A 24,963-nucleotide genomic window follows, 5' to 3' on the forward strand; every position below is an offset into this window, starting at 1 on the left:
AATTGTATCCCAGGTTCCAGTTCAAATTCAAGATCCCCTTTGCTTTTCCTTTCTTAAAGCAGGCTTAGTGTGTAGCTTCCCTAAGTTGCTAGGCGGTACCGTTGTGTGTTTATAACCAGGCATCTGGCCCTTCCCCACGAACCTGAGCTATTCCTTATTGACTGAAAAAGAAATGCCTCATTGCATTGGAGGCTTCATCTTTGCCTTCTCTAATCGGGCCTAATAGGAAATGAAGGGTAATTAACATCTAATTCATTACCCATTGTACTGTAAACTAATCGGCAGCAGGTAGCTGAGGAGTAATAGAAAATGTATTAGTTGAGGCAGTGGGAAAGGTGTGATAAATAGGTTGTGCAGCAGGCAGACACTGGACAAAGGACAGGGACCTTAAGGTGTCCGCGTGGACTGGACAGACCTGTCCGGTTTAAGGCGGAGGGACACGCACACACAATGGAAACACACTAAGGTGTGTCTAGCCCAGGCTTCCTGGTCACCAGCTTCTGAAAGGATGCGATCCTCTCACACACTTCCACTCGACAAGCGCTCCAGCCGAGATAGCACTTTCCAGAGGGGGACGTCCAAGGACTCTGGGATGCAGCGGTTGCCTTCATCTCTTCTCCCTTCCTGCAGCTCTTGCATGCCTTCTGAAGCTAGCCCCTCAGCCCTGGCCATCCTCCTCAGCTCCCAATGCAACCTTATACTACTCGTCTTCCTTCATTCTCCTCATCAGTCTCTACTTCACCCTCTCACACAGCAACTGGGAGCCTCTCCTCCCAGAGTCTCCCAGACTCAACACTGTCACGCTGGGCAAGAGCAGTTACGTGGCCAACTGAAGTGAAGGTCCTTTAAAGAGCCAGGCGTGTGCCGCCAGCCACCAGACGCCCTGTGCCTGTGCTCCTGAACCTGGAAATCTATCACAGACCACAGAGCAGGGACCTGAAAGATACCCTGATCTCCTTTCTTCAGGGTTTTTAATTACATAAAACTACCTTGCTGATGCTTTCCAAGAGGTTGGCGAGCAGGGGTCTACGCAATTACTGGCGATTGAGCTTGAAGCCTCTCAAGAGCATCCGTGATGACGTCCCTTTGTGTGTGTCTCTCTCTGCGAACTGCAGCTAAGCTTCCCTCCCTGTTCTGATGGTGGGGTCTGGGCAGAGTGGATGCTACTGATGTAGGTGGTTATGACACCATTAAATGACAGACTAGACCCTTCAGACTGCAGCAACCTTCAAGGGAAAATGACTTGTGTTCGGAAATTGCCAGAATCTAACTCAGTTCAGACAGTGTTAAACTCAGCATTGCTCTTCAACTTCTTCAACTCCAATAGGGTAGAGATGGTTGCTCTAGGTTAGGGTGAAGGGCGTGTGTGTGTGCGCGCATGTGTTGGCGGAGGGGTCAAGTACCAAAGTACCAAAGCCTTCCTTTCACATTAGCTGAAATGAAAGCAACGGTATCTTCATGAACATTTAAACATTAGAACTCTTTAAACAACTTAACTCTGATTTAAGGATAAGGCAATTTTATGTACCAGAACCGAAATTCTCCAGGAAATAAAAAAAGTCAATCAAGGGTTGTTTTGAGTCTCTGTGATTGCAAATCTGACATCGTAACAGCCAATATCATACTGCACAGCTGAGTCGTCATTAAAGATAAGGTACTTTAATATACTTGGGCTACTACTGTTAGCCATCATGGTGATGCTGTGGTATAGGTTTTATGCCTGAGTCCTAGAATTTTCTTCCAAATTGGGAGGTTGTTATTTAGCATAGTTAGGAATGCTTGGGCTCATTCAACTGTCAATGAAACATTTTATAGAAAACCAACTCGGAAAATTTCTAAAGGATTGTTTCAGATGCTTAAGTTTAGAGACACAAAAGGGTCACCGTCCATGGGATTTTCCCTGATATCACAATCCAGTTGGCTCTGGCTCCATCACCACTGCTAGAGTTGACTTGCTTCATGACTCCCCATTCTGTTTCTCCAAAATGGAGTGTATCTAGGGGCAAGATCGGGGTGAGCAAGGCAGGGGACAGACACTGTGTACAATGGTGATGACCTCGTCTCTCCCTTCTGTCCTTTATCAGTCGAAGGGACAGGAGAGAAAAATACATGGACTGTTAGGGTTTTGTTGAGAAATCATTCAGGTTTTACAACAGTGACAGTGGCTTTTGAGGCTAGCACCAGGATTCTGTGGTCTTGGCGCTGACAGGAGCGCGAAGATACTTTTCAAGGAAAACACAATCCAGTTGGCCACACTTGACCTCAGAGCTGCCAAAAGTTCCCACTGTGAGTACCAAGACACAGCATGTCCTCGGTTGTTTTTTTTTTGATTGCATCTCTTATGAAAACAAACAGTAGCAACTCTCTTCATCCCATTAGTGAGGAATAAAAGGTAGTTATAGAATATAAAAAGTCAGGATGTGCTCCTTACCCAGGTATTCATGAGCTGTACCAAAAGAGGGACAATCACTTCTTGGCCTTTTGGCTAAGATCAAGTGTAGTTTCCAAAGGCAAGAACACACACACACACACACACACACACACACACACACACACACACTGAGAACCACAGAAAGACCAATGTCCTCACACTTTACCTACTAACGTTCTTATGGCAAAGAAACGGCACCATGCCTTTAATAAGCGATGTTGTTGTTGTTTCAGTGTTCTCTAGATCCAAAGGGACATGACTGCTAAATGACCCCAGTCTACCAGAGGGAACACTGTGATATGGAAAAGCAAAATACTTATAACAATCTTAGCTCAAGACCCCAAATAAATCATACCTTTCTGTGTGTGTAAGTGGGTCCACACACATACATTCACAGCTCTGGTTGTGAGCTGGAAGCATGAAGGCAAGGAGGGGGAGGCGAGATAGAAATGGGGAATGCAGGGGTTTTAGATCACATACTCAGGGCCGTGTCGGGAGTCTGAACCAAAGAGAGGATTGACACCCACCTTATTTGTTGCATCAATAAACTTGACTCCTTTATATGAGACTGAAAGAATAATAGTGGGGACTTTCTTCATTTGCTCTGTAGACTTCTGAAATTAAAATTAGAACGCTGTTAGAGCAGGGTGTGTTGCATGGCAACCGAAACGCATTGTTTTTTTTTTTCCTCTTGAAAGATAAAAATGAACTGAGGCTAAAACCACACACACACACACACACACACACCAAACACAATCAGATTTAAATGCCTGTCTCTCTTGCCATTAGCTATGCTTTAGGCTTATAAAGTATTTGTTGGCCTTGCTACTTCTTATGGGTCCAAGGGTGTCCTTCCCCCTCCCCCCAGCAGGAGGACAGTGAACTCGGTGTCTATTTCCTCAAGAAGAACGAAACCACGTCACATTTAACTCCAAAGGTGCATTCAGCGGCAACAGAATCTATACCATCACTGTTCTATCCTCCTAGTCCCTTCATTCTTCAAGGCATAGGGATGCTCAGATGTGGACTTAAAAGAGAGATTTAAAACGCATCCCTGCAAACTTGCTTTGATCCTGGCCAAATCCCAGAAGTGGATATAATATTTATAGCAGAGTCACACTGGACCACATAGGATTTCATACAGCTTGATGACAACTTAAGTCTTCCAGGAGGCGTCCTTAGCCACAGCGAAACCCTAGACGGGACAGGCGAGCTATTTTATCACACAGCTCGCCGTGTTCCCGCAGGCTAAGCTCTCATGACGGATGTTCACACCGGCTTCACATGTGGGGTCTGCAGCTTCTCCCGTTTATCCAGCTGCGCAAAGTTCCTGTGTAATTTAGCATGCGCCTTTCCTGCTTAGCCCTGCCATTTGTCTCTGTCACCGATAGTCTTGTTTACTTCATTTTCTTCCCTGCATCCTCTTAATCATCGCCTTACCCATCGGAGATGGACTTACCTGACAGTTGGCCTGCAGGATTTCCCGCACAGGACAGGTAGGTACAGAACAGGAGAGAAAACACATGAGAGGGTGTGAGAAGAAGGAACCATTTCAATAACCCGCCAATAGCAGAAGTTCACTAGGAAGTAAAGGCTGAGCAGGCCTCACAGCCGGAAGCAGAGGCAGCGAGGCTTTTCACGCTGACCCTGCCTCTGGTTCTCTTTCTCCGTTGTCTCATCTTTCTGTGTCCTGTGTTGCAGAGCCCTAGGACGGACATACCGGAAAGGTACACCGTGGGCCTTAGACAGCCAGCTCTCTACATTAGGGGACTCAGGAAAAGGATAGGAACTTTTTTTTTTGTTTGTTTATTTAGATCACTCAGTTGTCCATTAAAAAAAAATTCTGAAATGTGACCAGATTTAAAGAAGGCTTTTAACGGGATGAGTGGCGCTCACGGCGCTCAGTGGTGATTATGCGGTATGTATTTTTTGGCCACTGGAAGAGGTGCTTATTGTCCTGACACAACATTTTTTTTGAGAGCTACCATATCTGTTTCAGAGACGAAGAGATTTATTAAGAGTATGACAATACATAAAGAGAAGCTCTCTTGAACTGTATTTTAACTAGTTTTAAAATTACTTAGACATGCCAATTTTTTTTTAAATTACCAAAAAAAAAATCATCCTAAAAAGTGGAATATAACATTACATACTTTCGTGCTCTGAATGTTTTTCCTAACTGCTTCTGAACAATGTGCAGGACAAATCAAAGGCAAGGCCGGAAGAAATCATGAAATCAGATGCTTTGTGCTGGTTTTAAGGCAAAGCAGTGGCTGAATCTGTGACTAAGGCCGGGGCGGCACAGGCAGTCATTTCGTGGACTGAATTTCGTGTGAAGAACTCTACAGTTTGTAAAGCGTAACAATGGATTGCAGCAAACCACCTCGCTCATCTCTTGGCGTGAGTACTTTCTCCCGGACAGACCTATTTGTAACCTGAAACAATATATAGCTACATTAAGATGAAAATACCAATATTTTATTTAGTATTAAGAAAAACCCGTTTGTTATTTGCTCAACAGTTGCGTGGTTATTTTGGGGCCGCCCGCTGTGCTAGTCAATGCAAAGCTCGGGGTCCGTTTCTCAGGGGTGTGAAATTGTGTGTGAATGCTACTGCTCTCACTGGCCACCCAAGTTAGCTCTGTGTTGCGGAGAATCTAAGTGGGAAACAGGGCTGGGTAAGATGGCTTCCAGGGAGAAAAGGCATGGCAGCATTGGGAGCCCATCTTGGCTCACATAGCACGCATTCTTGGCTGAACTGGGCATAAAGCAGAGCCACTGGGCTGATGGCTAGCAACAACGGTGATGTGGACAGAGTCCTTCTGGAATAGTGACTAGGAAAACATTCACCTTCAATCAAAGGGCAAGGCGGGTATTAATAAATTTATTCATTTATCAAGCTTGATTTCCTGCTGGGGGCACTGAGCTGGCTCTGCCATCTGAGTGGCAAAAAGAGGAAGAGGGGGCTGTTCTCAGAACAGAGTCACATCCATGTATAAACGAGAGCTCTGTGGTGGTTTAGGTGTCGGTCGGGAAAGAAGGGTCGTAGAGTTGACTTGAAAAGGCAGGGCTTTCCCTGTCAAGAGCAGATTCACTGTTAAGCAGGTAGGGACTTTTTTGGCAGCTGTGCAGAAGATGGAGGCTGAATGAGGGACATGGGAAGCTGCTGTGAAATCCAAGGACTGATGTAGAAGTGTGGATTGCAGGGGAAGAGCCCCACCATGGAGGGCGAAGGATCAAGAGGCTCTCTGTGACATCACAGAAGAGGAGTGGGAGGCTGTCTCAGATGATGCAGCCGTTAGCAGAGATGGCACTGCCAGAGGGTAGACAGCATCCTTTTGCAAAGATGGACAGAGAGATGCTTTTGCATCCTCAGCACGCTAATCATCAAGAAATGAGAGACGGAACTCAGATTTCAGAGGGGTGGCTAAGATGGAAGCTGATGGGGTGTCTTAGGGTGGAGTAGGAACCTCAGCAGAAGATTAGTCCCACCCTCATTTTTTAGGACAGGGTTTCACTGTATAGTCCAGGTTGGCTTTGAACTAGTAATCCTCCTGCCTCAGCCTCCTGAATGCTGAGTGTACAGGTATGTGCTACCACATTCGGTGGGAAGATACTTTCTTTCTTTCTTTTTTTTTTTTTTTGAGATAGGTTTCATTATGAACCTCAGCTAGCCTGGAACTCACAGAGTTCACCTGCCTCTGCCCAGAGTGCTGGAACTAAAGGCTTGCAACACCATGCTGGGCCAAAGATGAGTTCTTAAGATCTGGCAAAGGAACTAGGAATGGCACAGGAAGATGAACACAGATGATGTCACAGAAACCAAGGAGCAGATTGGTTAGAAGGCACAAGCAGAGCACAATCTCCTAAGAATGAAGAAGACACAAAAAGCAGTCTCTGGTTGGGCCAGAGGATTGCTTTTGTTAGACTTATGGTGTAAAATCCCAGGCTTTAGTAACAGGAAAGACCTGTTAGCAATTTTATTAGTGGTAGTTTGAGGAGAACTTGGGCAGCGGGCTGACCTGAGGGTTAAACTGATTTCTATAAGCCTTCAGACTCCCCATCACGCTCATCCAAGATCCACACTACAGAGGAAAGACAAATGGCCCAACAGTTCCTGCCCCCATGCCAAGGCAGCTCTGGGGGGTTCAGTGTTGAGGTTGGGCACAAGTCTCTGTGGTGACAATGTTGGAAGTGGTCACATGTTCCAATATGGAGCCCAGACTGTCCTCTTCCTACTGAGTTCTTTAGCAAGAACATGCTGAACTGGGCTAGCCAAGACACCAAGCTCAAGGGGACCCTGGGAGGTCTGGAACATCACCTTTCTCCATCAAGGCATTGTGTTTTCTAGAAGAGCCAACAATCCTTCCTCTTTCTCGGGGAATTTCTGATGGTGTACTTTGATGGAGCTTTGAAAAGAAATATTTTATATATAATTTTAATGAAAGATGAGCACTTGTAAAAAGAAGGAAAATATACTCAGTCTTCAGGGAGGCAGGAAATCCAGTACATACGTGCTCATTTCATGAAAGCTTTACGGGTTCAGGGAAGGGAACGTAGAGCTTCTGCCCCGTCAGGGGTGGTCTAATGCAGTCTTGACTCCACTGGTTTGTTCCCCGAGGGGCCATTATGGTTCCCTTCTCCTCTTCCCCAGGTCTGAGGACACTTGACCTAATCATTCACTCCTCAAGTAACAAAGGCTGAGCTCAGGAGATCTGGGTTTTAGGATTTAGCTTTCTGCTTTGCTGAGTGTCTGTCTGTCTGTCTGTAGTCACGATGCCCCCATGTACACGTGGAAGATGCAAGGCTTGTTACTTTGCAGATAGAAAATTCCCCCATGAGGAGCTCAGGGCAAACCTTGGTTTCTTGTTGCTTTGCTCTATCCTAAGATCTTTGTGGCATTCCTGAGGTTTCCTGGCCCTCAGATTCTTTCTCCTTTGGTGCCAGCCTTACACCAGGGACACAGAATTGCAATGAGAGTCTCCTAACACCCAAGCAGCAGGATATTCATGGATAAGGCTCCAAATAAGCTTTATTGCATCTTACTTCCTGCGAAGACTGCTACGGGAAAATGCAACCATATTTTCTTTATGTTTTCCTAAGATGATGATTCTTTTTATTATCGCAAGAGAAGCAGTGTTTGGTTGCACAGCAATGCTGCATCTCTCCAATCTATTTGGTTCTTGGTCTAGACTGTCTGCATCAGCAAACAGAGCTGAATCATAATTTCATATCTGGAACACTGTTCCTAAGAAGTAATTGAACACTTTTAGATTTTTTTTTTAAAAAAAGAGAAAAAGAAATAATGTTCTTTCCTGTTTCCTGTTTGTGTGGGTGTGTATTCCTATATGTATGTGTGTTCCTGTGTATGTACACACACAGATGTCACATATAGACACATACATGTGCACATAGACCCATATATACACATATGTTTGTACACACATATAGAGGCCAGAGAATAATTCCACAGCTCTCATTTTTCTTCAGACAGGACCTATCACCGGCCTGGAACCCACGAACCAGTCTAGTCTACCTGGCTAGTGAACCCCAGGGGGATCCACCTGTCCCTTTCCTTTCTTCTCAGCACTGGGGTTGCAAACATGCCCCCCCCAGCCTTTTTTTAAAGATTTATTTTATGTGTACCTTTCTTTTGGGCCTGCATGAAGTATGTGTACCATATGCATGTCTCATTCCTGCAGAGGCCAGAAGAGGGTGTCAGATATCAAGAACTAGAGATACAAATGGTCATGAGCCTCCCTCCTTGTAAGCGCTGGGAACTGAACCCAAGTCCTCTGCAAGAACAGTCAGCATGACTGTCGAGCCTCCCCCCTCATCTCTCGTTTTAGTACATGCTCAGAACCCCAGGCATTCAATCTTTCAAGGCAAGTGCTCTACCAACTCACCTACCTCCCCAGTTTTGTCTTTTTTGATGTATGGAGGGTCTCAGACAGCCCAGTTGGCCTCAGTTATAGCTGAACATAACTTAGAGCTTTAGTTTATTCTGGTCAATCACCCACATGCAGGCATGTCAGGTGTGAACCACCATTCCAACTTCTTTTTGTTTTTAAATATAAAGTAAGAACTGTTTGGTGCCAGGTCAGAAGTTATCTCTGCTGCTTTGACTTCAGCCTTAAAGCGTGCTCTGAAAATAAGTAGAATTGTCCCTCAGCATGGTGCTTCAGGAGTTCCTACAGCCAGTAGCCTTTAAGTTACCTGTCTCTTATACTATATATGCTGATATAAAGCATGCATCTGGCCTCTCTTCCAGCTGTGGGATTTGGTTGCTGTTTCCCATTAGAGCAGAGGACTGTAATCTGTGAGCCTACCCCTAAATAAATAACCCTCTATTATACTCAATTCTGAGCTAGTGTGGGATTTCTCTTAAGTGTCTGTCTTCTTCTGGTGCCCACATGACCAACTGATATCCATTTAAAAACCTGAGAAAGCTTAAAAAGGAATTTTAGACACAAAAGAACAGAGTTAAGCATGGCTTCTTGGTAGCCAGCATTTTGCTGGCAGTAAGCTGCAGCTCCTTTAAGAGAGGTTTTCCTGATTCAGTGGCAGAAAAAAACCGCCATGCTGTTTTGAAAGGGCTGCAGCTTCCTGGTCTGTGCTACCAGAGCAAACCCTGATGAGGTCTGATTATCGAGCATTTAATCGGGGTTTGTAAGCAGAGTGCTACAACTGCTTAATGGCTTGATAAGGACCCGCTGCAAACTTGGAACTGGGACAATGTGCATGGCTTGCCGAGGTGGTGAACGGGCTTCCACCATGTTGGACTGTGCAGAGCAAACAGGCAGGGCCATAAATACCCTGGTAAAGCTGCCCCTTAAGGTTTTAAGAAGTGCTCCTGGACAGTAAAGAATTACAGATACACAGCAGGACAGATTCAGACATAAAAGACCTCTAAATGGGTCACGGTGTTGGATAAATGTACGCAGGCTTGGGAGAGAGAAGAAAAAGAATATAGACATTTATAAAAAGAAGTAAATGGTATTTTAAAAAAGGTAAAGTCTTTAAAGAGACAGAGTACAGACAGTCATAGATTAAAAGAAGTAAAAAAGAAAAAGTTACATAAAGATGGAATATGCAAAGAGAGTCTGGATTATGTATATTATGTTTTCTTTGAGTTTTTTGACTGTGAAGGAGCTAAGTACAGAGAGACATTTCACTGTATAGGCTGCTAAGCTAAACTAATGTAAAGGTATCTTGACTTTAAAATTTGAGTCTAAGGATATGTTGCTTTGGAAAAGAGGTTCTTCTTTTGTTTCCACAGAGGATGAGAACCTGTGGGTTGCTTACAGACTAATATGGTTTGATGCACCAAGATCCCCTGAAAGGTTGCTGTGAACACTCCCCCCAAAATTACTTTGCCCAACTGCTGACTAAGATGAACCTAGCACACAGAATACACCAGGAAAGACCTGATTAACAGTGCCCCCAATGAGCAGGAAGTAGTCTAAAAAACTATGCCCAAATTCCCAAATAGAGCTTATAAATGTTTGTTTATAAAGGGGGATATGCTATAGAGATTTGCATTGGTATGGATCTTGCTTTATTGATACAAATTTAAGGTCAATTTTGTTATATGTATATTTCTGCTCTTGATTAAGGTATTGTCTTTGTACAACTCACTTAAAAATGTAATGTATAATTAAGGTTAATGGAGAGTTATATATATAATATATATAATAGTCAAGCTTGTAGTCATGTTAGTTAGATTTTCTAGATATATAGCAATATATTTCAGTTATATAGGTATTCTTCAGATCTTTCAAAGACTACAGAATATGGCATTTAAAATGTTTAAGAATTTAGGATTTTTCATGACAGTGAGACACTCTGCTCCTGGCAGCACCAATCTACTTTAAGAGGAAGATGGGCACCGAAGAGGCTCCTTATGGAGTTTGCTAGCCATTTAGGCAAGAAACTGCCCTTGCCTGGAGTGCTTGATGGTATGCTATATAAACTGGACATGCAGGACCCATAGAGAAATGACTGCTGAACTTTCCTAAAGGTAAGACTGTTCTTCAGGGTTCCTGCTTCATAAAAGAGTCTGCAGGACACAGAAGAAACTAATATAGGTGGAACTGTCATTGAAATTTCATGCTTCATGTAAAAATCTTCTGGATACTATGGGCCTATAGGCTAAAGATAGATGCTCCAATGATATAGAAGAACTTTGGGTGACTGTCCAGACAGCGAGATGTCTCTGTCAATTCTAGAGTTTTGAAAGTTGCTTACAATGCACTTCCTGCTTACTTAGGTAATATCATATCTTTCTGGAGTCTTTGATGGAGTTGAAAAATTTATAGTTTTCCTTATGATAAAAGATAAAGTAGATATTGTAACTGTAATTCTTGCTTGATACCTGTTTTGTTTTATGTAATTTTACTATGTTAAAGTTAAAACCTTCCTTTTTATTTAAACAGAAAAGGGGAGGTGATGTGGGATTCCCCTCTGTATGCTGTGAATACCATTGGTTAGTAAAGTCACTGCCTTGGCCTGTTGATAAGTTAGAGCAGAGTTAGGTGGGGAAAACTAAAATGAATGCTGGGAGAAAAGAGGCAAAGTCATGGAGCAGCCTCCAGAGACAGACATGCTGAACCTTTGCTGGTAAGCCACTGCCATGTGGCAATACACAGATTAATGGAGATGGCTTAAATTTAGATGTAAAAACTAGCCAATAAGAAGTTAGAGCTAAGTTAGAGCAGTGATTTAAATAATATAGTCTCTGCATGATTATTTAGGTTCTGGGTGACCGGGACGAACAAGCAGTCTCCCCCCAACAACATTGTGGGGCCGTGGTCTGAGAATGACTAATGCCAGAATCTGGATTCCCAAGGCATTAATTGCAGTAACCTATGCACATGTTCTCAGTATCTTAAATCACCACTTACAATACCTAGTACAATGGAAACAATATATATCATTGTTATTCTGTACTGCTTATGGGACAACGGCAGGCAATAAAGTGCACCCAGCATAGCTTCAATACTTGCTGCAAATATTTTGGCAGTTGGTGGATGCAAAGCATGTATCCACGCAGACTGCCCACTAACTGCCCCCACCCCCCATCTCTTTCTCTTTCAGTAGCTCATCTGCGTATCTCAGGCTAGCCCCAAATTCCTAATCCTCCTCCCTCAGCCTCCTGGGATCAGCAGCTGTCTTTCATTTCTTAATTGGGACTCAAATGGAATACCTTTTCCGAATGCATGGACTCACTGATCTCAGAGCATGCTTTTCCTGAGTGTGTGTGAGTGCAGAGCGGCTCACGATGGGGTTGGGGGCAATTCAGCGGTGAGCTATCAGGTTCGGTGAGAGTGAGGCTTGTGTACCTAGTAAGAATCATCTGTCGCTTAGCAAGAACAGCAGACAGAGGTAAAAGAGTGCCTCAGCTAGCCAGTCTTCCTCCCTGCCTCCCTCCCTTCCTTCTGTTCGTGTGTGTGTGTGTGTGTGTGTGTGTGTGTGTGTGTGTTACAGGCAGGTGCACTCACCCATTTGTGCGTGGGAGGAGGCCAAGCATCAGCATCAGGTGTCTTTCTCTGCTGCCCTTGTATTTCTTCTTACTATTATTATTTGGACACAGGTTGCCCACGGAACCTATAGCTCATTGCTTTGGCTGGACTGGCTGAGCAGTGAGCTTCCACAGTAGTCTACCTCTGCCCCTCCAGTGCTGTGGTTACAGATGTGCACCGCCACACCTGGCTTTTAGGTGGTGCTGGGGATCCAAACTCAGGTCAACTCAGGTCCTCATGCCTGGCCAGCAAGCACGCACCCCATGAGCCACCTCCCCAGCCCACAACCTCCTTTCTCACAACACCCTGGTTGCTCACAGCGTATCTGAAGCACAAGCTGGGGAAGAGAACACTCTCTAACTAGACTTTGGGTCCCGAGAACTCTGGCACAAAGACTGACGGAACAGAGACCCTAGCCAAGACCATGTGACACGAGCAATGAGCAGTGACCACTCCAAACACATCTCCTTGTTGGGAGGGTGAACTGCTACAGAGCTCATCAAATCCTGCCCAAATCCAGCAAGGCCCAAAGTGATACCCTCTTTGTTCTAAAGCCTGGCCCGTCTCCAGACACAAGGACACAAGACATCTACCCAGAACAGCTGATCTACACAGGATCCTTGGTGGAAGGCCCAGGGGACCAAGGCAGTAGCTCTCCACCTACGGAGGGTATCTGAATTCTACCTGGTAAATGACTGATTTATTGGCCCCAGTCCCAGAGGCTGGGGAAGGTGGGGTGGGGGTGGGGCTGTGCATTTGCAATGCTAACACATTTCCAGGTGCAGCTGACGCTGCAGGTCTGGGGCCCACACTTGAGGAGCGACTGCTCTCAAAATGCAGTTGATCAGTGTGGCTGAACATCCCTGTCAGGGCTGCGCCTGATGCTGCGCACGTCACCCTATTTGCGAAGCATCCCGCATTCACGCCAAGCAGCTAGTTTATCAAAGCGCTTGACAAGCGATTTCCAAAAATCTGCCATTAGCGTTTAGCTACAGCTCTTGGTCTGGAGAGCAATTAGCAAGGATTATTTAATCCTTTCGTGGTTCCAAGGGACTATGAGAGCTAACATCATTCTTCCCATGAAATAAGAGTCATAAAGAAGAGATTTACATCCAGAATAGATAACGGTAAGACTAGGCAGCACGCCGCCGAGGATGCACGGCTTCTCGTGAAGTCCCCAGTTCTCTCAGCCAGGAGGGGGGTACTCAATAGAATAAGCACAGGAGCCTGGGAGACAGCACGGGATGCTTGCTTACTTGCTTACTGAGTGTGTCAGCTGTAACGAGTTTGTCAGGCGGCCGCTTGGCATTAGTTCTGCAAAGTTTCTAGATGGGAATGCCCTTTGGCTCAATTAATGACTTATATGGGGAAGTAGCGCTTTGGGGAATCCTGGAGATAATTTCAAAACCATTGAAAATGGACACAATAACCAAAGGAACTGGCTGGAGAATTGCTTTAACCAAGGGTTGGAACAGCCACTAGAAGTAATACTGAGAACAGAAAGGTACTGAAATACGTGTTTTTTTAAACCCCAAATATAACTGTGGTTTAAAATAGACTGTAAAACAACAGGTACAGAACATCTCCAGTTTTTAGTGAAAAAGAAATGCCCAGGAGTGCCTAAGTAATCACTCTGAAGGATCACACGTGAGCGAGGTGTTAACAGGGGGATGTTTACCACTTCGGAGTGGTAAAAGTAGTTGTTTTCCTTTCTTCCTTCTGTTCTCTTTTTTTGGAAGCCCATAACTATGGCTTTGTATTGCTTTGCAATAAAAAGACTTTTTGTTAAAATTTTAAAAAATGATTTGAGCTTAACAAGCCAATTTATTGAACCCTTGTGTGTGTGTGTGTACACATGTGTAGGTGGACCGTGTCTGACAACCTTGGCTATCTTTCCTCAGATGCTGTCCGCCTTGCTTTTATTTTTGTGTGTGTGGTATATGTGTGTGTAAATGTGTGTGTATTAGCTGTCTTACTCCATCGATTGCTCGCTGTCTTCTTCCTCCTCCTCCTCCTTGTCCCATCGTCCTCATCCTCCGTTTTGAAACAGGATTTCTCACTAGACCTGGAGCTCACTGATTGACTGGACTGTCTGGCTGGCAACCCCCTAAGATCATTCTGTCTTTGCCTCCCACTGCCAGGATTATAGGTGTGCACCACCCACATGGCTTTTTACATAGGTGGGGGTTGAAACACAGGTCCTCGTGCTTCAAAGCTGTCACCCTGGTGCTGGGTCGAGTCTTTAAATCTCTTACTTGCAAATAGAACTTCAGCAGTGTGTGTATGTGTGTATGCATGCATGAGCATGTGTGTGTGTGTCCACCTGGATTTTATGATCCACTTATGAGCACTGGGAGATCTTACAGTGCTGTGAACAGAACACAGACAGAACACAAAAGGATACCTGGGTGCAGTAACACCTATATGCCTAGAGTCCCAACCAACAGGAGGCTGTGGTAGGAGATTTGTGAGTTGGAGCCCAGCTTGAACTACACAGTAAGACCATGCTTCAACAACAACAACAACCAAACCAACCCCAAAGTGGCATAGGAGCACATGCTTAGGTTCCTGGCTTATTTCTGCTTCTCCCTAGCTCTGGAGCTAGCTAGCCTCTCTGCTCAGTTCCTTCATTTCTAAGACGGTCCATGCAGCATCCTCTTGGTACAGACGTGAGGATCAGAACAGACAAGTTAGTGTTTGGCATATGGCAGACATAGGTGACCTTGAGGCAGTGCTGGTATTCAGAGGATCTTAGGATGTGCTCTTCCCCAGCCCACTAGGCTGCTCTGGTGAGGCTCCGGCAGCAGGGAAGAGGTTAATCAGTGACCGGTAGACACAACAATGCATTTGTGTCCAAGACACCTCCTTATTTGAGACGGCCTTGAACTTGCTATATTGCTTAGGATGGCTTTGAACTTTTGATCCTCCTGCTCCAGTCTCCCCAGTGCAGGTGTTGCCAGATGTGGCCAATGATGTTCACTTAAACATATTTAGAAAGAGATTTTAAGACTAGTAGAGATTAAGGCAAAGGAAGAAAGAAAGACAGAAAGAAAAAGGAAACCTGCCATCTTTCAGTGCGCTGGGAAGTAGCTCATTGGTAGCTGTCAGTCTGTGAGAGGTCTTGGGCTCAGTCCTCCCCACAAACAGAGTCCAATGGGCCTCAGAGGAAGATGGGGACCTGGCTCCACAATTCTATCAGAAGATAATGATCTAAAATGCAAACCTCAGCACTCAAGAGGCCCTGGGTTCAATGTCCGACATCAAAATTTAAAACAAGATGAAAAAAAAAAATGGATTCCTCCCTGGAATTTTGGTAACAGAACTTTAAAATAGATCTTTTAACGTTTCCCCATCCTGGTTCCTAAGACGTCTTTCCTGAAAACCTTCTGCAGATCGCGGTTCCCCCAGAAGGTTCTGTGCAAAGACAGAACTCCTCGCGGAGTACTTTTTAAGGAAGGAGGCATTCTATCTTAAAAGAAAAAAAGAAATCTCCCAGCTTCCTTCTGCTGTTGTTTCTTTGAAAGTACAGGAAAAAGCAAAGACCATAGCCATGCTTGGACCAAAGCACTGCCTATTCTCCAGAAGTTTACATATTTGGAAAGTCACCCTTTAGAGGTGCTTCCAGCTTGAAAGTTTGCAAATAATACAAATTAAGGAGACTAGATCCAGGGAGACCTGTGGTGAGCTCCAAAATCTTAAAGTGCTCCAAGGTCCGTCCGTCCTGCCTGCCTATCTATCTATCTATCTATCTATCTATCTTCTGTCTGTCTATCTATCTATCTATCTATCTATCTATCTATCTATCTATCTATCTATTTCAAGACAGGGTTTCTCTGTAGCTTTGGAGCCTGTCCTGGAACTAGCTCTGTAGACCATGCTGGCCTCGAACTCACAGAGATCTGTCTGTCTCTGCCTCCTGAGTGCTGGGATTAAAGGCGTGCGCCACTACTGCTCAGCATGTTTTGAGTTGTGAGGGAAGCAGGTTCTTTACACGCATCCTTGTGTCCGACCATCACAATAAAGCAGGTGCCGCAGAGACAGGCACGGCACACCATCCCTGCTTTCAAGGGGGAGGGGCAGCATGAGCCACCAGGCATTTAAATGGTGTCATGTGAGGAAGACACCAAGAAGGCTCTGCGCTATGGGGAACGCTGCAGAAAGGGCATCGGATCAGGACTCTGTGATTAGGAAATGGTGCCCGAGTCTTACAGCATGGATTAGCCGGAGAATCCGACCACTGACTTAAAAAGGCAGCACTAAGTGACTGGTGAGATTAAAGAGAAATCTTTCCCGGCTCTCCGCAAGTCAGTAATATGTCTGCAGATGTGTCAGAATACAGGAAGTGAGCAGCTTGGCTACTGTGAAGGAGCAATACCGTCCCTGGGCCCCAGTACCCAAGCCTCTCAGATGTCAGGCTTTTATTAAACAAAACCTCAAAAGAGAAAGCAGAAATGGCATTTTTCACCCCATAATAAGTCGTCAGCATTCAGTGGCAGATTCTACTGATTCTTCATTAAACACATATGAAAAAGAAGGACATTATTTAGAGTTTGCGCCCAGAGAAAAACATCTTGCAATAAATACCCGGGTACAGATGTTTCTATTAATAGCAGCTGTACAATTTCCAAGACGTGGGAGCAACCAAGAAGAAATGGTAGATACGTCGTTACCTATTTGTAGAACTCGGTTACCAGGAAGGATGAGTTCCAATGTCTACCGCGAACTTTAGTTAATACTGAACATCAGACTGGCCCTAAGTATGACAACTAAGCCACACTAACACAGGAGTTTGACAAGAGGGGGAGCTGTAAGTTCAGGAGCTGTAAAGGGGGTGTATGTCAACACGGTAATTCCTGCACCGCTTTTCTGCCAGTCTGAACCAGCTCTAACAGAGCACTTCGGGGTGGAGAAACGACTGTGGAAGGTAACGGCAGGCACACGTCATTGTCAGTTTGTATAGATTTATAGGACGTACAGCGGCAAGGGTGAGGCCTGCTGTCAACTATGGGCCCTGGGATTTACAGTGTCAGTGCGGCCCCACCAGCTGTAACAAGCTTATCCGCTGATCATGGAGGAGGACGTGCACATGTTGGTTAGTGTGCGGCCTTTTTTATGTCAGCTTGACACCAGCTAGGGTCATCTGAAAGGAGGGACCCTCAATTGAGAAAATGCCTCCGTAAGATCTGGCCATAACACATTTTCTTAGCGATTGATGGGGGACAGCGCAGCCCATTGTGGGTGGTGTTATCCCTGGGGAGCTGGTACTGGATTTTTATAAGAAACCAGGCTGAACAAGCCAGTCAGCAGCATCTCTCCGTGGCCTCTGTATCATACCAGCTCTTGTCTCCAGGTTCCTGTACTGACATCCTTCAGTGATGGACCACAGTGTGGAAGTGTAAGCCAAATAAACCCTTTCCTCCCCAGCTTGCTTTCGGTCAAAATATCTCATCGTAGTAACAGTAACTAACTCTAATTACAACAGACTGATACCAGGGTAGCGACAGACCTGACCACGTTGTTTTAGGGAGCATCCTGGAAGGACTTTGGAGCTAGAAAAGCCATTGAGTATTGAGAGCTCAGTGAGCTGTTCTGCAGGAGCTCAGAAGGTAAGAACATTGAGACCAGCGCAGACAGCGGAACCCTGGTGGCTTGTGATGGTTTCAGAAGGAAGTAAAGACTCTACTGGGCCTTTGGTGTGAAGAATCTGTGGTTCTTATCTGCTGGGGCTGAAGAATGGGCTGTGGTTCAGAAATCGGCATCACCTAGGTGGAATCTGGGAAGGGTTTCCTGAGAGCACAGAGAAGCTGGCACCCAGTCAGGTGGTGCTAGTTTTGATGGCGTGAAAGGGTCATGGAGAGCAGCTGAGGGGCACTGGGTGGCAGGGTTGGAGCCCCTGGAGAGAGCCCAGGAGGGGCCATGGGTGAAAGTGAAGCCTAGTGATAGCCGAAGACCCCACCGTTTTTGAGATGTCAGTCTCACGGGATGACCATCAAGAACAGCCCCAGCAACGGAGCCAGCCTGAGTCTAGAAGAGAAGCCGTGTGTGCTACAGCGAGCAGACCCAGAGAAGGGACCCAAGCCCCTTGGAAGAGCTCAGAAGATCATGAATCTAGATAATCGGATATTGAATTGTTTACATTTTTGGAGTTCACATTGGAACTGCATCCTGATTCTTCCCCCTTGAAGTAGGCAAGCAATTAACTATTTTTCTTAACTTTACAGGAACCCGCAGTTGAGAGACTGAATTTTAAGACTTTGGATTTTAAAGAAAGGAGTTTTAAAAGACGTTTCCAATGTGGAATGTATGTGTTGTGATGTTGATGTGTGATCTTGGGGAAGAACGAGAAAGGAAAGGTTATGACGTGTTTCTGTGACAGGTTGACAAGGGGTCAGTTAGGCTGGCTAGTTTGATGTCAACTTGACACACGCTAGAGTTATCTGAAAGGAGGGAACTTCAATGAAGAAAATAAGATCTGGCCATAAGGTATTTCCTTAATTAATGACTGACGGGGGCGGGCAGCCCATTGTGCGTAGTGCCAACCTTGGGCAGGTATCCTGGGTTTTATAAGAAAGCAGGCTGAGCTAGCCATGATGAGCAAGGCAGTGAGTGGCCCCTGCCCCCATGAGCTCTGCATCAGCTCCTGCATCCAGGTTCCTCTACTCCTTAAGTTCCTGCCCTGACGTGATGGACTACAGTCTGGAAGTGTAAGCCTAATAAATCCTTTTCCCCTCAACTTGCTTTTTGGTCACGGCGTTTCATCACAGCAACAGTAACCCCAACTAAGACAGTCGGGAGTATACAAGAAGCATTTGCCCCTTTCTTGCAACTTTTCTGTAAAGCCAAGCGTGCTTAAAAAACAGTCTATTAAAAATCAACTCCATTAGTTAAAAACCTCTGAAGACGATTCGGAAGAGGAAAAACGTTTTACCTGAGCAAACAAAGAAATTATCCCATACTGCATAATAACGCGAATTAAACTGCCATCTAACATGCTAGTTTATCACGGCAGACTTTTAACTGAAATAATACACACAGTAAAACACCAGGAACAAAATGAAAATGAACTTGAGGAGACCGTAGAGATGGATGGCTGGGTTTAGACAGACACGGAAATCAGCCAGTTGTAAATATCAAATACTCCCATGCCTCTGGGAGGGGAAACCGCTCAGATTCTCCTGATCAAGAAAGGATGCTGTGGAAGTGATGTGTGGGGGAGAAAACCAGCTTAGCGATAGGAATGTTGTTGAAAGTTTAGTTTATATTAATACCTTGGAGTATTTCCCACGTTACTAGATATATCTGCACCCAGATGGTTTAATCTGGCCAGTGCTAACATCAGGGATTGCTTAGGGTTCCTGAAGCTATTTCTTAGGCTCATAAAGGGCCCGCCATTTTAGCTGGTATAAAACTCAAGACATGCTATAACCTACTGCAAATCTAGGATGTGCTTGAACCTGGAGGTTGCTGGGGAAAGTTACTAATCTTCCATTGGCTTTTGTGCTATTAACGTGTACAATGAACAACAGTAGAATGTGTTGAGCATTCCCTAATTCCATGAAGCTCCATGGACTCAAAGCCCTGATAGTTTCTGCATGTCAACATGATGGCACACATGGAAAATTTTCTATGCAATGGGTTACAATAAAAAAGGATGGTACACTATAAAATACCACCCAGCATTATCTTGGGGCTTTGTGTACAAGGTGCACGTGGAACAAAATCTCATTATGCATACACAAATAATCTGAGAACTGTAAATCAGATTACTTCGGGGCCCAAGCATCTTGGATAAGGGCAGTGCCCACCTCGTGGACTAACCTATGCAGTTCTCCTGGGCTAGGAATGCAAATGCTGATGTCTCTTAGCCCTAATGAACTGACTTCAGGAGACCTCAACTTTATTTTGGGGATTATTTATCAGGATGCCTTAGGCTGGCGGCAGTGTGGAGGCACATGTTAGGTGATGATTTTCCTGGTACAGGAGAATCACGTGCTTACACATTGCTCCCCTCCAGGGAGCTCTCAATGCAGTGAAGGTAGGAGTCACACGCTAGCCATCTCTCTGAGTGAACCTCACTTAAGAAAACACTTCTCAAAAATCTAATCTTCTCATCGGGAGTTCATTTCCACTAATGTGCATACTACCGAGCTGAAAACTTTTTTTTCCCTCAATTAAAAGATTAAACTGGGTTAAGTTTTGATCTGCAGCGCTTTAACCTAATACTATCACTGTACACTGACTTTCAAGGACATCTGTGTCCTTAAAGTATGTCCCCTGGCAAGAACTCGATTAAACTGGGGCTTGAGGCCAGACCACCATCATGTTAAAAGCAAAGGAAACATTTGGCGGGGGGTTTAGACTGAAATGAGCTGCAGTTGAGGCATGCATCTCAACTTAGTTGGTGAAATTTCTAAGTCAGAACACAACACTCCCAGGCAACAGCTCTAATCTTCACTCCTAGCTTTGCAAGGGCGCCAGTGAAGGCAGGTTGCGTTACTAGATGGAGACCTGAAATTTATTCCATCAAGACGGAAAATGAGATTGTATGATATTCTAAGAAGCAATGAGGTTTCAATTCTCATGTAAATGACCCAAAATAAACACACACAGGGAGCGAACCAGAAAAATGCCCCCAAAGAACAGAAGAACGGTTTCTAAATAGGCAGCCCCCCACACACACCCCACCCAGGTTTCATTTTAGGCAACAGAGAAGTATTTAACTCAATTATTCTCTGTTGAGACTATTAAAATGGCTTTGCTATTGCTATCAGGAGGTAATTTCAGATCCATTCAGTTTTGAGAAACTGATTGATGCTCATATCACAACTCTGGTGTATCTTAATGATGCTGCAGGCACAAAGCAATGCGTTTGTTGACTGGAACCCCGCAGGAGCTGGACTCCGGTAATTCAGTGACTAGTACAAAGAGATGCCAAGTTCATTTCTTAGGCTCCTGGCAATCTCTGAAATCTTCAAGATTTGATGATGGGAAACTTTTCTCTTTTCCTCATTGTTTAGTGGCGATACATTTTAGGGCAGACACGTTCTATTCAGAACACAAGATTCCCAGAATTATAAAACCAGGAAACTCCTCAAGGTGACCCAACCTGAAGTCCTTCTCTGGGGATGGAAACAGAGGCTCTGGAGTGGCAAGGGACCCAGGGTCTGCAAGTTCCTGCTCTCCAGTCAGACGGACTTAAACTCTGTTCTGGGTTGTCAACTTATCCTCCGTGTGACCTCGGAAGGGTATTTAACTTCTCTAAACATTATCAGCTATCATTGTGTCCTGAATAAAGAAACTTTAAGGCAGGAAAGCAGTGAGAGATTATCAAAATGTGTTAGTACCATGCTCAGAGTTTGACTACGATCTCAATCATTTTGCTACCTGTTTGACCAAGATATTAAATTAGTGACTGTACACCAAGGCCTTATTCTCATGGAGATTCACATATATTTGATTCCAATTAGCACCAGACACTTCATATCTGTCTCAAAACTGCTTTAGCTCAGTGCATGTTTTCCATTATCCAAGCTCCAAACTCTTTGCTCACATGAAATTAATGACGATATGCTGGCCACAAATAAAAGCTAGGGTTCTTTCTCTAAGGGTCTGAGATTGGATTCTGATGATTTGCTGTTCTGAACAGGTCCCAAAGTCTTAATGTTTTAGTGCCAGATATTTCCATATGATCCACACGTCAGCTCTGGAGGAAGCGAGAACAAGAGTCTCAGGGGAGAAGTGAAATGTACCTTGCTTAAAACTCAGGGTTCTAAACCAGGCAGTGGTAGCACATGCGTTTAATTCCAGCACTAGGGAGGCAGAAGCAGGGGGATCTCTGTGAGTTGGAGGCCAGTCTGGTTTACAAGAGCTAGTTCCAGGATAGGCTCCAAAGCTATGGAGAAAACCTGTCTCAAAAAAGCAAAATAACAAAACAAAACCTCCCCAAAACCAGAAACCAAACCAAATCAAAGCAACAACAACAACCAACTCAGGGTTCTAGTGGCTACCGGTCATGGATGTTCACGATTACACTTAGCCAGTATCTGTTGCCCTGATGTGTTCCACACCACTCAGCATCAAATGCTCTTCTTATATAAAACCAAGAACAATTAAGAAGAAGCCACACAAAGTCCACTCTATCTCATACGCTCCTGGTACCGCTCTGCTTTTGATGGGTTTTGGTGTATTAGCAGACTCTCCAGTGAGCGTCCTCAGACTGTCAAATCGGTGCTGAAAACATTTTCTTGAAACAGACTAAAGATTACCCCCAATCCGGAGAATGATCAGCGTGTATAGCTAACTTTCATCTTCTAAAAATGATCAAAAGCGAATGTAATAGGCTCTAAATTTAGTAGAGAGACAGCATCATTAACTACAGCCAGATAAACCCAAGTATAAACATCCGCAGAGCCCAAACACCTTTTTATGTGACGCCAGCGTGATCAAGAGACCAACTGCTGAAGGAAACGGCGGCCTGAAAGGTGGCAATTTGTGTGTCACACCCGGCACTTAGTATTTCAGCTACTAAGATGAAATGGTTTGGCAAACTCACCCGCATCTTTGCACAGGCGTCTTGGGTCGACTCTGTCCCCCTAAGCTCTTTTATCAGCATAGAACCTAAATACTAAACACACAAAAATCAGAAGGACATATTAAAAGGAGAGTTACAAACATGAGTAATGATTTGAAAGCAAACCATGGGCAGGCTTTTATCAGCATAGAACCTAAATACTAAAACACACAAAAATCAGAAGGACATATTAAAAGGAGAGTTACAAACATGAGTAATGATTTGAAAGCAAACCATGGGCAGGCCACCGGCTAGGGTTTCTTGGCTGTGAGCAGTTGAGCACTTTGACGCAACTAGCACTCACGGATCCCTGTAAATGGGCGGAACACGGCAGGGTGAGCCGTGACTTCTGGGGGCTATAAATTGATCTTTATAAACGTTGCGGCGTTTTCTGAAGATGTCAACTTTCAAATCATATTTAACTGCAAAATGGAGGTATCTAAAAACGTTTTCCCTTTTTTTTTTTTTTTTTTTTTGGTGAGGCGGCAGTGTCCGCAGGAATAAATCACACTATTCTCAGTGAAATCTCAGGGTTGTCTGCGAGAGCTGAGAGGCGAGGCTGTGTGGCCCCTGCTAGGGCTTATTTTGCAGCATAGATAATTAAGATGGGGCAGTTAGGAGGCTGAGACGCAGTTTTGGACATTTTTTTTTAATTCACAGCTGTGCGCCCAGTGCTTCATCCACCTGGGAATGCTTGGCATTTGACAGGGACAGAGCTCGCTCCCTGATGCAGAGGGACAGACGAGGAGCTGGATGGAAGCAGAGGAAAACCTCCCCAGCATGATATGCCATATTCATGCTCTGTGACTGAATCACGGGTTCCTGCTACATTCTCTCGTGTCTGATGGGACAAATAAATTTAAGCAAAACTTCTTCGCTGTCTGTCCCTCTCCATTCCCCCACATTTAAAATAAAATCAATTAATTTATCAACTTTTTACATCTTCAGCTGGTTCTTTTTTTTTTTTTTTATTTTGCCACTCTTCCATACCCTTAGAAATATTTTTACATGTATTTTAAAATAAGGGTTGCAGAAGAGGTTGGAAGACAGCGTCCTGTTCCCGTGGAGGCACCATGCAGGCACGGGCTTTTCTGTCTGTCCCGAGGACCAGGAGAGCACAGGTTCACGGAGAATGTGTAAGGCAAGGTGACCAAGGCTCAGTCTAGGCTCTAGACCTAGGGCCTTGTTCAAAAAGCCTCAGAGATTTCAGGTTTGAGCTTTGGAGGAAGCCATAAGCTACAGGAGAAGGAGACAGCACAGTGTAATATGCCCAGACTGGGAGGAGATTACCAGACTGCGTCTTCATCCTTAAGGAAAACGATCTTAAGCAACTTTTTGTCTTTTTACATTTTTAGGAAAGTTTGCCCTAATTGAAATATTTTTTTTTTTTTTTTTGGTTTTTCAAGACAAGGTTTCTCTGTGGTTTTGGAGCCTGTCCTGGAACTAGCTCTTGTAGACCAGGCTGGTCTCGAACTCACAGAGATCCGCCTGCCTCTGCCTCCCAAGTGCTGGGATTAAAGGCGTGCGCCACCACCGCCCGGCAAAATATTTCTTTTAAAGAGAGTCAGTTTCAAGGTTCAGCCATCTTGCCCCTACCCCAGTGTAGTCATGACAACCACCACCTGTTCCAAAGCCTACAGGACTTGCTGAATGTTGACTGTTCACACTTCCTGGGAAAGCACAGATCCCTTTCATTCCATAAAAAGGAAAAGAAAGAAAAACAAAAAACGAAACAAAACAACACAACACCAACCAACCGACCAGCTAATAAAATCAAACCAAACCAAACCAAATCCAGTCCTGGAATCCCATCCCATCTCTGAGGACAGCAGAAAGAATCTTGTATTTATAGAACATGCCAGACCTGACCTCCTGAGGTCTGCTTCGTTCACACTCCCTTCCTTTGATTTTACTTATTATTTGTGGAGCTGTGGATGGAACCCAGGGCCTTGCAGATACTAGGCCAACATTCTAGTTAAAATCGGGCTTTATCACATGGCTTCCGAAATGCACTTTATACAGAGGCAGAGAACAAAACTTAACACTAACCAGACGCAAAGGGCTCCCCAAAGCTCCAATTACCTGGGCATCTTCAGGAAAAAAAGGAAGGGGAAAAGAAACCCTACAGAAATGGCCATGATGGACATTCTGGTACAGTTTCAATGACTGAAAAACTGATCAGGGGCACATCCTCTGTCTCCACTGGGCTCAAATACTGGGTAACTTACAAAAGCTTTGTAGTCACATGACTGGAAGATGAGCTTTTCTGGATGATGCTGCCAGTACTGGACCGGAGTTGAGGCTGTGGCTTCATTTGGAGGTCGTAAGGTGATGGAAGGTTCTCCCCAGTCCCCTGTCTGGAAATGACATTTATTTTAGAGGCAGTATATGCAGTGAGCAGGTTCATTCTCTCTAGCTAGTCTGGGTTTACCTAACACACCT

General features: G+C 44.7%; 1 protein-coding gene across 28 annotated transcripts in view; it reads right to left on the reverse strand.

Annotated features, from left to right (window-relative positions):
• Anks1b (ankyrin repeat and sterile alpha motif domain containing 1B) overlaps nucleotides 1–24,963 on the reverse strand; it is an 861,781-nt gene that overhangs the window by 23,381 nt on the left and 813,437 nt on the right. For all 28 annotated transcript variants that reach the window (XR_005975765.1, XM_041666272.1, XM_041666261.1 and 25 more), the window contains 4 exons: nucleotides 24,750–24,878; nucleotides 22,504–22,575; nucleotides 3,891–3,902; nucleotides 2,959–3,045 (listed from right to left, as the gene is read on the reverse strand). Coding sequence is in view for 27 of the 28 variants with exons in the window: in XM_041666272.1 (XP_041522206.1) it covers nucleotides 2,959–3,045; nucleotides 3,891–3,902; nucleotides 22,504–22,575; nucleotides 24,750–24,878 (300 nt within the window). In the remaining variant the exon portion in view is untranslated. The remainder of the gene's footprint in view (nucleotides 1–2,958; nucleotides 3,046–3,890; nucleotides 3,903–22,503; nucleotides 22,576–24,749; nucleotides 24,879–24,963) is intronic.

The sequence above is a fragment of the Microtus oregoni genome, unplaced genomic scaffold (genome assembly GCF_018167655.1).
Source record: "Microtus oregoni isolate MIOR12 unplaced genomic scaffold, Mior012 000001F_ref0000356, whole genome shotgun sequence".
Classification (NCBI taxonomy): Eukaryota; Metazoa; Chordata; class Mammalia; order Rodentia; family Cricetidae; genus Microtus; species Microtus oregoni.